Source organism: Cryptomeria japonica, chromosome 7, assembly GCF_030272615.1.
Source record: "Cryptomeria japonica chromosome 7, Sugi_1.0, whole genome shotgun sequence".
In the NCBI taxonomy this organism is placed as follows: Eukaryota; Viridiplantae; Streptophyta; class Pinopsida; order Cupressales; family Cupressaceae; genus Cryptomeria; species Cryptomeria japonica.
Window position 1 is genome coordinate 844,834,158 of NC_081411.1, and position 12,940 is coordinate 844,847,097.

Consider the following 12,940-nt stretch of genomic DNA (forward strand, 5'->3'; position numbering starts at 1 on the left):
TAGAGCATTCTAAGGAGAAGAGGGGGCAGCCTTCTATGCATTTGTAGCCAAATGACCTACAGATTATGTCACATCTCCTATAGGGTAGTTAGTAGGAAGACCATTAAGGGAGGGTATTAAAATAATATTGTAATATTGATATAATGGTCATCTTAGTCATTTAGTTAGTATTCAAAAAAGATTGTTTGTATTTCGTCTTTAGTTAGTTTTAGGAAGTTCCCCTTCTATCTTTCACATTTCTATTCTCGATCATTAACATTATGGAAAGATCAACTTTTAATTTTCTATATAAGGAGTATTCCTCTCCTTAATTAATTACAACATCGAATTATCATTCACAACTTTGGTAATGCATTAAAAAAGTTTTGGAGTGTGGGGTTTTTCTCTCGAGAGGGGTTTCCTCACATAAATCACTATGCTATGGTATTATTATTTATCTGTTTATGAATGTGTTTCTCTACTTACAATCATTCTCCTTAAGATTGGCATAGGAATTTGTTTCCGCACACCTAGCTTCCTTACAAACTCTGTGCAATACAACCTTCAATTACATGCAAAGAACCTAAAGAGGCAGAAAACATGAGGTGTTTGACCTTGATAACTTTGATCTCCATTTTAGATTATATTATTGAGGATGTAGGCCCATTGTTTAGTACTAATGATATAGCTTATTTGGAGAGAGAGGCTAAAAAAATGGGAGGTAGAAGTGGAAAACAATGCCATGTCCCCTCCATTCAGGCACCCTGGTTTTATTATTCTATTAATAGTAGTCAAGGTTGCCATGAGACTAGTACTGGTGTTGGTATAGGAGATTGGTACCAGTACCAATTATGTCTTTTTGAAAAATCGGAGATGGGGGTCCATGGAGACACCATTTTTTTAAATATAATTTAATAGTTTATAAATTTGTTACATTAAAACTAATATCTATACATGTAAAGTAACTCTACAAAACTAATCATCAACTAAGTTGTCCCTTTATCTTTTTAAAAATAAGAAAATTAGTATTGAGTTTGGCACAACTTCCCTAACATCATTTTCTATAAGAACGATTATCATTTGTCGTGGTATCTCACCACACCTGCTCTAAATTTGACTCCTCAAAACTAGTAGTCTTTGCTTCAATCATGGAAGACACCAATGCAACATAACTTGGAAGCTTCTTAGGAGGATGACTCACCTAGAAAGAAGTCTTCAATTCTTCTACTTGTTCCTATGCCTCTTGCAAAGTTTAAATGAAGCATCTAGGCTTCTTGTTTGTACTATAAGGCGATGAGGTATTTGCTCTTGCACTCGAACTTGGCTAAACTAAATTTGGTATTGTTGCATTCTGCAGATCAGCACCCAGGACAACAATCTATTCAACCTCCTCAATAGCAATGGGAGGCCCTTGAGACTTGAAAAAGCAAGCATTCTTATCAAATTTCATATCATGGCCCACTACTGTCTTCACTTGTGATGAAACATAGACCTTGTAAGGCTTGAAGGAATCATTGCATCCCACAAATACATCATTCAAGCTTCATCTTCTTCTCCTCTAGCACATGAATGTCGACAGTTCTCTGAAACACCCAAAAATCAGATACATCAATTTTCGTTCTTGTGAAAGCTTTCTTTGCAGTCTTATCCTTTACACCTATTCATAATATAAATAGCACAATTGCATGCCTCTGCCCAAAAAAGACATGGGAAAATCTAGGTCATGGATCATAGCCTTTGAGATCTCTATCATGAATGTATTCTTTCTCTCTACGACCCAATTCCATTGAGGGTTGTAAGGCATAGTCAGATCCCTCTTTATCCTCGCATCTCTACAAATGGCATCAAAGTCCTTGGAGGTATACTCACCTCCATTTTTAGACCTCAAAATATTAATCTTGCTACTTCTCTAGTTTATCACAAGAGCTTTGAACTCATGGAACTTCACAATGACCTTATATTTGTTCTTCATCAAGTAAATATTGGTTTTCAAAGAGGAATCATCAATAAATGGAATATGGTAAATGTCAACTATCCATGAAGCTACATAGACAAGTCCACACACAATTGAATTTATTGGGTCAAGTGTCCTTGCAGTGTTCACTACTAGGGAAAGCCATCTTGGTATTCTTGTCAAGTGTGCAACCCTTGCACACTCCTATCTTCTATATCTTTAAGTCCTACCTTTTGTATCTTTAAGTTTGACAATCCTTATAGCATGTCCTTCAAGATAGGTAATGCTCCATAATGAGTGGCCAAGTCTCTTGTTACATTGAGAGGTGTATTACACTCGCATAATAAATTGAAGAGCCTTTGCCGATAAATGCAATTTAAATTGACGCCTGTCTACTTTTTATATATAAATAATTTTACTTTTAGTCGTCTATTTATTTTAAATTATTTTTTTTATTTTTAAATTGTAAATATTGGTCAATATTAAATAAACTATGTTATTATTAAAAAGTATGATATGGATAAAGATATCCTTCCAAAAAAATAAAAAATATTTAAAATATTAAATAATAAATCATCATTCAATGGATAATGATATCCTTTCTAAAAATGGATTTTATGTACATCCAACATAGTTAAAGTAAGTTTTTGTATTCATACTAAAAAAAATGCTTTAAAAAATACATTTATTAAAATTTTAAATAAATATTTTTATAATAAATATTATAAAATAATATATTAGTATTATAAATGCATGAAAATAAGAATGGTCTTTGTTTTTTTCCTTTAAAACTATTTTAAAGCAATCTTTGTTTGTTCAATGCAATGTCGATCAACAAAAGAAACTTTGCTCACAGATTTGGATAATAGATTCACTATGAATGCACATTTATATGTAAACTTGATTAAGTTGGAGGTTTGGTTGTAAAAATAAACTTTCTTTTTTCTTTTAAAGCTCACAGATTTTGATTCTTAATTCACTATAAATGCACATTTATATGTAAACTTGATTAAGTTGGAGGTTTGGTTGTGAAATTGCAAGGATTTCGCTTGAAGCCATCTATAGATAAATTTGGTTTGAGTGTTGTGATATTTAGTTGGATTATGCTTTCAATGATGTGACATTTGGCAGAAGTTTTCTTTCGATGATGTGAATTTTGAATGGATTTTGTATTCAATGATGTAAAATTACTTGGATTTTACTTTCAATATTTTAAAATTTGGCTAGAGTTTGCCTTCAATGTTATCAAATGTAGTTGAAACTTGGCTGAAGTTTGCTTTCAATGCTGTGATATGTCATTGAAGTTTGCATTCATATTTAGCTATTGTCCAAAATTTGTTTCATTTGTTATAGCGTATAGCTTGATTTTTGCTTTTAGTGTTGTAAAGGTCGATTGACATTTACCTTTAATGTTGTGAAATTCAGCCAAAAATTGCTAGTGACAAGTATTCACTTTCATTGTGAAATTTAGCGAGAATTTAGATAATCTACTTCCAGTATGCCAAAACAAATTATCTTTTTTCAATGACTTATGAGCATGAGGTTTTGACAGTCCACAGGAATTCTTTTCTTCCAAATCATTAAACCAAAATAAAAATCCAGTTAAAAACATCATCTATCATTGGATTTATCTGCACCTCATAGTTTATCTACATATTTTAAAGCATTGTTTCATATAGGAATTATTTAAAATATTGAAATGAAGGACCACTGATTTATGGATTCCATTCATCCGTGTTGCGTGTTACATTTTTTAATTTTCCTTGAAGTAGTGTGAAGGATCTATTGGCTTCAAACTCATTACAATCAAAGTCTTTAAGTTTAGATTGCTTGAGAACAAACAACATGATTAGCTGGGAATGATGATAAATTCAATAATTCTCTAATTTTTAATTTCCTATTTTTAAAAAGTATTCTTATACACATTTCTAATTGATAAATCTTATTTTTTCTTTATTTATATTTTTCTTAGTTGTTTTTAATAATTGCATATCTCTTGGCGTATTTTACTTAGATTTTTTAAAATATAGGTATGCTGGTATTGTAACTTTCACAATTGGTCACTACCATGCACTAGGGCTCCATGATTGATTGGATCAACAAGCAAGCTATAAAGGCCACCCCCCTCTCATACCTCTAGCTAAAACTTGACCAAGATCATGGTCATGATCACTAATAATGACTTATTTATCATCAAACACAACCACACCTATAATCTCTCAGCCAATACTAAAACAAAGTTCTTAGTTAAACCAAGAACATATAAGACATCACGAAGTTCAAGAATATTGCTTTAAGGCGTGCAAATGAAAGCAAATGATATCCCTATAACTAGATATGTGGCATCATCACCAACCTCCATCTACATACTTGCCTTCTACTCCTAAAGTATACCAAAAGTCTTCTTATTGGTGTTAGTGGAAAGGCACAACACTATGGAGAAGGTTGTCTCAAGCTTGGATCAAAGTCCATCTGCTACTAAAGCTTATATAATCCTCGCAAATTGCTTTTATTACTGCTGCTACTTGACCTTTGCCTTCTGCTAATGACACTGAGAAGCATAGTGGCCATTCTCATGGCATTTTATACACCTGATAAGGCTCAAGTATTTCTTCCCCTGGGTTCTCCCCCTTCTAATTCATCCAAAGTCCTCCTTTGTTACAACCTTCCCTCATCTTCGCAATGAAGACTAGCTCTAACTCTCTTCCACTCTAGCTAAATTAGTTTCTAGGCTGGTTTCCTCCTAGTTAAAATCATCCCAAAGCTTCTCAAATGTGGGAAGCTTTTCACAAGCACAAACACCCTAAATAAACAGGTCCTAAAATGGAGGAAACCCATTTAAAGCTATTGGTACCAACTCATCATCATCCACCTTTGGCGAATTGGTTACTGTGTATGTACCATGCACATGTGCAGCACTAAGCTTGTTCTTTAGCATCATCTTGTGAGAAATGTTCACATTCTACTACAGTGTTGTCAAAGCATCATACATTTTTCTTATCTTTTTCTCTGCAATGTGAGGGATCAAATGGTCCTTCACTAAATCTAGGATGATTCACTTTTCCTTTGCCAACTTTTTGTTATTTTCGGCTAACTAAACAAGGTCGATAGGAGGTGCAACCTTCATCTCCACAAAACTCAAAAAATCAACCTCCTCTAGTAGCATCTACAATCTGCACTTCGAAGGTGCAAAGTTGGAAGCACCCTCTAAACAGTCACTCTCTAAGACAAAGACTACTCATATTTGCAACTTTTGAAACACACTAAAGCCAAACAGACCGATAAGGAAAAACTAAAATCTACAACTTTATCACAAGTGCAGATTGACACTCCAATCACTAAAATTCAGGGTGTCCAACCCTACAACCTATCATAAGTCCAGATTGCTTCAATCGTTGAAGCAAGGGTGTCACATCCATTGAAATCCTTCAACAACTCCCTTTCAAAATGTAACAGAGCACTCTACACACGGACCTGGATGATTTGAGAGTGTGTTCTCTGATACCATGTTAAATTTTCAGACCAAGAAAATCAGATTCTGCACCCACAAAATTAACCCTAACTACATAGTAGCTTAAAATGAAAAACTCCGATTAGAACAGCATATCTGAGTATGCTAATCTGCAAAAACATACTACCGAAAACTTAAACACCAAATACTCACAAATCTGAACCCTGGATATATCCGTCTTCTATTAAAACTTCAAAAGAATTACACTACAACAGCTGAATATCCATATAAACTTTCTATGTTTTTGAATGGTGTGCCCTAGGTCTCTTTTATAGAACAAGAGTACTCTATGGTTTGCAATGAAAAAGCCCCATATAAACTTTCTATGTTTTTGAATGGTGTGCCCTAGGTCTCTTTTATAGAACAAGAGTACTCTATGGTTTGCAATGAAAAAGCCCCATCTCAATGGACAGCCTAGGCTAGGAAATAAACTAAAGCAGAAAAATGTCTTGTTCTCAAATAAGATTAGCAAATTTTCACAGAGTTTAGAATCCAGCCTTAATACAGAGCAAGTTTTATCATCCTAAAAGATAGAAGAACTACACTCCACTGAAAATAAGAAAAAAAAAAAAACTTATTGCTGCACTGAAACTGATGACGGAAAACAAATTGCTGAAGGGAACAACCGCCAAGCAGGAGATGAAAAAAACTAACAGCCATCTCATCACTGGGGAAACCTAGGACAAATAGCTGGAACAGCGTCCACAGGGGCCGAATGAGGATTTCTGAGACACCCTCCATTTGTCCCAAGGACAAACATCCCTCAGGTGGTTTGCAATTTTTTTAACAAAACACAAGTGTACAACTTTTGAATGTCTAAATAATGGCATAGAATGAAAGTATACACATGTTGCAAGACTACATACAACTATAGAATGAAGGTGTAATCAATAATGACAACACACATTTATCACCCTCTTCATCAATACGAAATTGTGTGGCTCCATGCAACTATGGAAAAAAAATGACAGTTACTGAATAACTGCATACAACTATAAACATACCCCTGTTGAATGGCAACATACAGTTGCTACCTTACATTGTTTCATCAATGGGCAAAGCTATGACTGCATACATATGTAGGAGAGCAGACAATTAAAAAATGAGAGCATACCGCTGTAGAATGGACAAAACCATGATTGCATACAGTTTGTAAAGTGAAATCGTGCATGTCACATCTTAGCATACAGTAGTTCCAAGTGGTCACACGGTTTTCAAATGAGGAAAAGGGTAAGAAACATATGTTATCATTACACTTCCATTTATAATTGTGTAGCCTTTAGAACTTTGTTGTAATGAAAAACACTGAACAACATTATTAGAAATTTCTGTTTTCTGTTGCTGCTATTCTTGAACCAATGAACATGTTAGATTGAATATTGAATTTGATAGATTATATGAAATATATACTACTGTCCCCTGCCATCCCCAAAAAAATGCTCCCCCAGACTGCTGTCCCTGAAACACATTCCCCAGTCTCCTGTCATCCCTATCCCCAAAAGACCATAGAACATTGAAAACATGCTTACATATATTGTTGCAGTACCAGTAACTATTTATCAATGCGGCATTTTTCATATGAATTCATCAAAAGGATTACAAGCAAAAAAAGAAACTCATTTAAGAAAGCTATTTTGGCAGGCAAAATAAGCGTTAGAATCCCTATGGTATATCCTACATTCCTTAAAGAAGTTATTTTGGCCTTCACAAACAATCTGATTTCTTTTCTCCATTACCTCTAATGTTATGTCTTCCACGACAGTTGATGGAGATGTTTTGCATTCTGGATTGATATTCTCTGCAGGCACACTGGATATCTTTAATCGATCAATCAGCATCTCAAAATGAGAGTGATCTGTCCAAGAGACAAATATGTATTAAAAATTTATGTTCACAAAACATATTTTATGATCTTGATATTTCACACTTCCAGGTTGGAATTAGAATCAAGACATCATACACAAGTCTACAAATTCAAATGAAAGTTACAAGCAGAAAGTAAAATTGCTTTGAAGCTTTGCATTCTTGTCAAAAGCAGATGCAATGAAAATAGAAAACTTGTATCCGCCAAAAAAATGTGCAATTAGAAAAGCAAAATGCCAAACTTGTTGCAGATTTCCTACTCATGACTAAAACTTGTTGCCATTATTTATAAAGATAAAATAAAAGTGGTTATAAAAATGGTGAGACTTGCAACCAACTTGCCTAGACTGAAAATTAGTGTTCATCTTTTAACATGACTAGAGATGACTGGTTATCTCTTTTAATAGTCAAGGGGGGGAATTCCAGTTTCGGCCCAACTGAACTTTTGCAATTACAAGTATTGCATCCCATCTAACAGTAACATGGAAATGACTTAATGCAAAAAGTTAACTATCAATATCACTGATAATGTTTCAACATAGAATAATGAATAAAGGTTTTAAACAATTGATATGAACTAAGCAAAACTTGAAATTAATTAGGATTAATCAAGGTTGAATTAGTCCCAGAAGGCTTAAAGCTCTAGGAAGCTTAGTAGCTTAAAAAAGGTAGTGTTGCAGTCAAATAGAGTGAAATGATTATGGAGTATCCAGCTAAATTACTGGGTTGGTTGGGTTTAGAAATGACAAAGAGGGAAGAGGAGCCATAGTAAAAACTAAAAACAAAGGAGGATCATGAAAGTACATCTGTTAAGGCTAGTCCATCAAAGCGTGTTTTAACAAAACTTTTAAAATTGTTTAATAAACTTAGCATAAATTTTTAGGTAGTGTTGTGACCTTTTTCACACATCGCCCCATTGCAAATGGGGACCCTCTCTTTTCCTACTTTCTAGGGTTTTTGTTAACGCCCGTGACCTTTCGCTTCAGTTTTACCAAGCCTTGCTCAGTTTTGAACAGTTCAAGCCCTGACGATTGAAAGTTAGTTTTTGCAAATCATGTGATTCCAAAGTACAAACACCTTCAAAGCGCTTAGGGACGCCAAAGGACGAAGATTGCAATCAATTTGGACAAATTTGAACAACTTTCTATTTTTAGAAAGTTTGCTTTTTTGCTTTTTCCTATTTTTTAGGAAGTTTCATTTTTGGCATTTCTAGCCCAATCCCCGGTATGGCTATTTTTAGAAAGTTTTCTTTCTATTTTTAGAAAGTCCTCTTTTTGCTTTTTCGGGATGCGAACCTAGGGTTTACACTTGCACCACTGACCAGCTTCGACCGGAACTCAAAAATTCCAAGTTTTGACCTAAAAAGCCAAATCCCTAGATTTTAGGGGGCATGATGCCTTAGATGATCCACCTAGGCATGGATTTCAAATTTCAAGTTAATCCGGTTAAATTTGATTAAGCTGTGAAATTTTGAATTTTTCTAAGAAATCATCTAAGTCTGGAATGTCATCCTGATCCTGAAATTTGACTAAGTCTGGAAAATTGGAGAATCCTCCAAAAACTAGATTTTACATTATTAGTCCTAGAGATCTAAAACCACTCTCAAACATCTTGACAATATATATGAAATATAACTTAAAGTATAAGACCACTTATACTTAAATGTTATATTTCATATATAGTCCGCCCTCTTGAGAGCCTTCAAAAAGTCCGCCTTGAAGAAAGAGCTCTAAACTCTGCCCTATGTTGAGAGATGCCTAAAGTCCCACCTTGAGGAGGTAGTGAAAAGTCTGCCCATGAAGATAAGACCCTCCAAGTCCGCCATCCTAGACATGCCTTCAAACTCCGCCTTGCATGGAGCCTTATCTAAAGTCCGCCCAAAAGGTGCAAGAAGTCCGCCATGTGTGTGTGGGGTGCATAGGAGCCTTGTCTAAAGTCCGCCCATGAGGAGAGTCCTTAGAAGTCCGCCCAAGCTAGATGACTCACCAAAGTCCGCTCTAGAAATAGGTAACACCAAAGTCCGCCATAGCCATGTGGGAGCCTTGTCTAAAGTCCGCCACACATGTTGGGAAGGCTATAAAGAGCAACCACCAAAGTCCGCCATCCTAGACATACATCAAACTCCACCATGTCTTGGGACTCTCCAAACTCCGCCATGTGGGAACCAAGTCTAAACTCCGCCCTACCTTAGCACCTGGGTGGCCAACACTCCAAGGTCCGCCATAGGTTAGGAAGACTAAGGGGAGAGGTCTCCAAAGTCCCCCATGAAGAGAGGTCTCCAAAGTCCCCCATGAGGAGAGGCCTCCAAAGTCCGCCCAAGGTAGGGAGAACCTTCAAAGTCTGCCATAGGTTAGGAAGACCAAGGGAAGGGAAGTCTAAACTCCGCCATATCCTTGGTGCCACCTCCAAAGTCCGCCCTATGCCAAGGGGAGCCTTCAAGGAAGTCTGCCATGCCATATGGATGCCTCCTCTAAACTCTGCCATACCTTGGAGAGGTAAGGAAAGTCCGCCAAAGCTTGAAGAAGATGAAGATGAGCTTCCAAAAGTCCGCCTACACATGAAAAGTCAAACGAAATCAACATGATGTCACAAAACTCCTCCAAGATTTCGAATTCAAAGACCAAAATAGAAAGTTTTTAAAAAGGAAGAATACTGGAAGATTAGTAAGGATTTCAAGCCTAAAACCAAAACGGAAAGTTTTTAAATGGAATATTTGAGGATTAGTGTATATTTTCGAACCTGAATCCAAAATAGAAAGTTTTTGAAAGGAGAATATTGGAAGATTAATAAATATTTCAACTTATAAACCAAATTGGAAATTTTGGAAGATATTTTCTTCAAACTTGGAAACATGACAACACTTTCCAAAAAGAGTAGAGATGGAATTAGAAGTATGAGTAGGAGATTTTTAAGGGTTTCCAATTGAAGAGTTAATTTCATTTACAAATACCTCATTACAAACTCCATTTCTACACCAACAAGTTCAAAGTTACTAAGGAGAGCTTAGTAAATTATTTCAGTTTGAAGATCCTCTGAAGAGAGTTTTTTGACATTTCTGGAATTTGGATAAGCTTTTGACCAAAGTTTCACAGATTTTTGGAAGGCAACCAATACGGGAAAGATTTTTTAATCTTTACTGAATTTCTGAGTGTTCTTGAGAGAATTTCTAGCCCTGCTTCTGCCCATTTGAAGGTGAAACCAAATCCATGATGCAGATTTATGGATCACTTGGTGGTAACCACAACCAGCCTTAAGATGGAGGGTTTTTGAGGTGAAAATTCGATTTTTATGGCTAAGTATGAGAATAAAAATGAAAATTTTCCAACACTCAGCAAAACGCAGCCTCGATTTTTCTTTAATCCAAGATAGATTTCTAACTGATTTTCCTTTGGTTTTACAGGTTGCAAGAGGAAATAGAAGCGGGATCATCATAGAGATCGCAACTGCAATTTTGAGCCAAACGAAAGATTGAGGACAAGTTCACAGGCAAGGTTCATCCGGGCATGAAGATAGCCAAAATTTGGCTAAGTATGAGAAATGTTTCACAGAGAAAATTCCAATTTCCTCAATTATGATGAAGGCATGGAGAAATTCTTCTCCAAATGTCAGGGTATCGAGAAGGAGGACATGATCACAGGGAATGTCTGAACAGCTTGATCCCATCATTTCATATTTGTAAGAGGTTATCTAGAGCTTTTACCCTCCTCCCACGCAACATAAATTGGCAGCTGAAGGCAGGATCGTCACAGAAAACACAAATGGAGTTTCAAGCCAAATTCAGAATTGAAGACCGGACCACAAGCAACATTCGTCTGAGCATAGAGAGGGCCAAAATTTGGCTAAGTATGAGAAATACTTCGCGAAGAGATTTCTTCTCCAAATTCGAGGCACTTGAAAGAATCTCAAGGCATCAAGAAAGAAAAAAAAAAAGTTCTCAGACTTGGTGAAAATATGGAAAAGTTAAATAAATTTCCAGCTTGTTGAAGGATTTCATCTCCTAAGAAATTAAAAAAAGACAAGCTCCCAAGCAGAATCAAATGGCGACAAGAAGGAATCAAATTTCCATACTTAAACGATTTCTTGACACAAATTGGAGAATTCAAGGAAAACATCCAACACGTTGAGGTGGCGCTTCATCATCTTCCAACCAATCAGATCGCTCCAAATCAGCATGTCCAGGTTCAATGAACCTGACTCATCCAGAAGCTTCTAGAAGGGCACATTTCGCAATGTAACAACCTTCTATTTTCATTGAGGGTTCATTTTTAGCAAGAAGGACAAGTGCCCCAAATGTAATCTTCTCATTGGTTGAGGGTAGTTAGTTTTGGGAAACCCTAATTAGGGTTTGTAGCTTTCAATCTTGGCCCTTGATCACTCTTCGATCTCGGCCATTCATTGATTTTCGAAAAACTATATAAGGTTGCCTCCTCTCATTTAGAGAGTGTGAGGTTTTTGATATATTGTTGCTTAAGGTCATTTCCAGATAATATATTACATGTGCGCTGCTTTGTAATCACTATTGTTTGAATGATTTGCATGGTTTCAATCTCCTCAACACTTAGTTAAAGTTAATATAGATTTGCTTACATTGTTATTAATTCGAATGAAGGATCTGATAAGTATCAATTGATTGTGCATCTCCACTCATACTTTTGGTAAATGGATGATTTCCATTTTACCGTGCAAAGTCAATCTGAGCTCATCCCATGTGCATCCCAATATCTCGACCATAAGCACAACCCACTGAAGATTGCACCAGCTTTGTGTAGTTGTCCCTAGTGTGGCGAAGCAAGGTTTGGTTTCTCAAGAGCACACAATTGACACCGTCTCCGGTGTTCGTAGGATTAGATTAGCCTTCCTAACCCTATCTCTTTTCTCCTTTCTTTTAAACGTCTAAATCCCCGAAAATCCAAAAAAAAGAAGAGCCTAAAATTGCCAAATCCATCTAAGTTCAGCAGTTCAAGATACTTGTCAAACATAAGTCCCCCTTGAAATTTCAGCATACACTACCCAAGAAGCTATTCCACTAAAGTCGCTCGTTCGCACATATAGACCTTGGAATCAATAGTGATTTTTCAAGAGAGGATAGAATACCTTCGGGTATCCTATCCTAATGTTTGGTAGATGATAAAACAGACACCAACAGGTAGGTACTTGTAATGGGTGCTCTGGTGGCTGCTGGGTCTGAGACTTTTTACGCCTGTTTGTGATCATGACAATTGAATAAGCACATATTATATAAATTACTATTTTTGTTTGCATCCAATCTGATGTCTGTGTGATATCTGTTATTCTGTCTACCTGGCCTCTTACAACAGTGATAACCGATCTAGAAAAGGAAATGGAAAGCAGATAAAAGCTCCCAATTTCTTTGTTTGAAACCTGTCTGAAACAGCTTTCCCTTGAACTGAGTACAGGTGTGTTTTGAGGGTGCAGCCAGAGGGCATGATTTCCTACACTATCGCATGATCTCTGCATAGTTTTTCCTAAATAGTTCTATTGTGGCATCATCATGTATCCACATGAATTTATATCTGGATGATTTTTTTTCTCTGCCATGCGCTGTATATTTTGTGTTCAGACGCATTTATACTCGTGATTTTCTGGAAACGAAAAATTGTTTTATTTAAAAG

The 12,940-nt window shown here is 36.0% G+C and overlaps 1 protein-coding gene across 3 annotated transcripts in view; it reads right to left on the bottom strand.

Moving 5' to 3' along the window:
* LOC131032356 (transcription factor TFIIIB component B'') overlaps positions 1-12,940 on the bottom strand; it is a 71,757-nt gene that overhangs the window by 17,205 nt on the left and 41,612 nt on the right. For all 3 annotated transcript variants that reach the window (XM_057963301.2, XM_057963303.2, XM_057963302.2), the window contains one exon: positions 7,181-7,299. In XM_057963301.2, the coding sequence (XP_057819284.1) occupies positions 7,181-7,299 (119 nt within the window). The remainder of the gene's footprint in view (positions 1-7,180; positions 7,300-12,940) is intronic.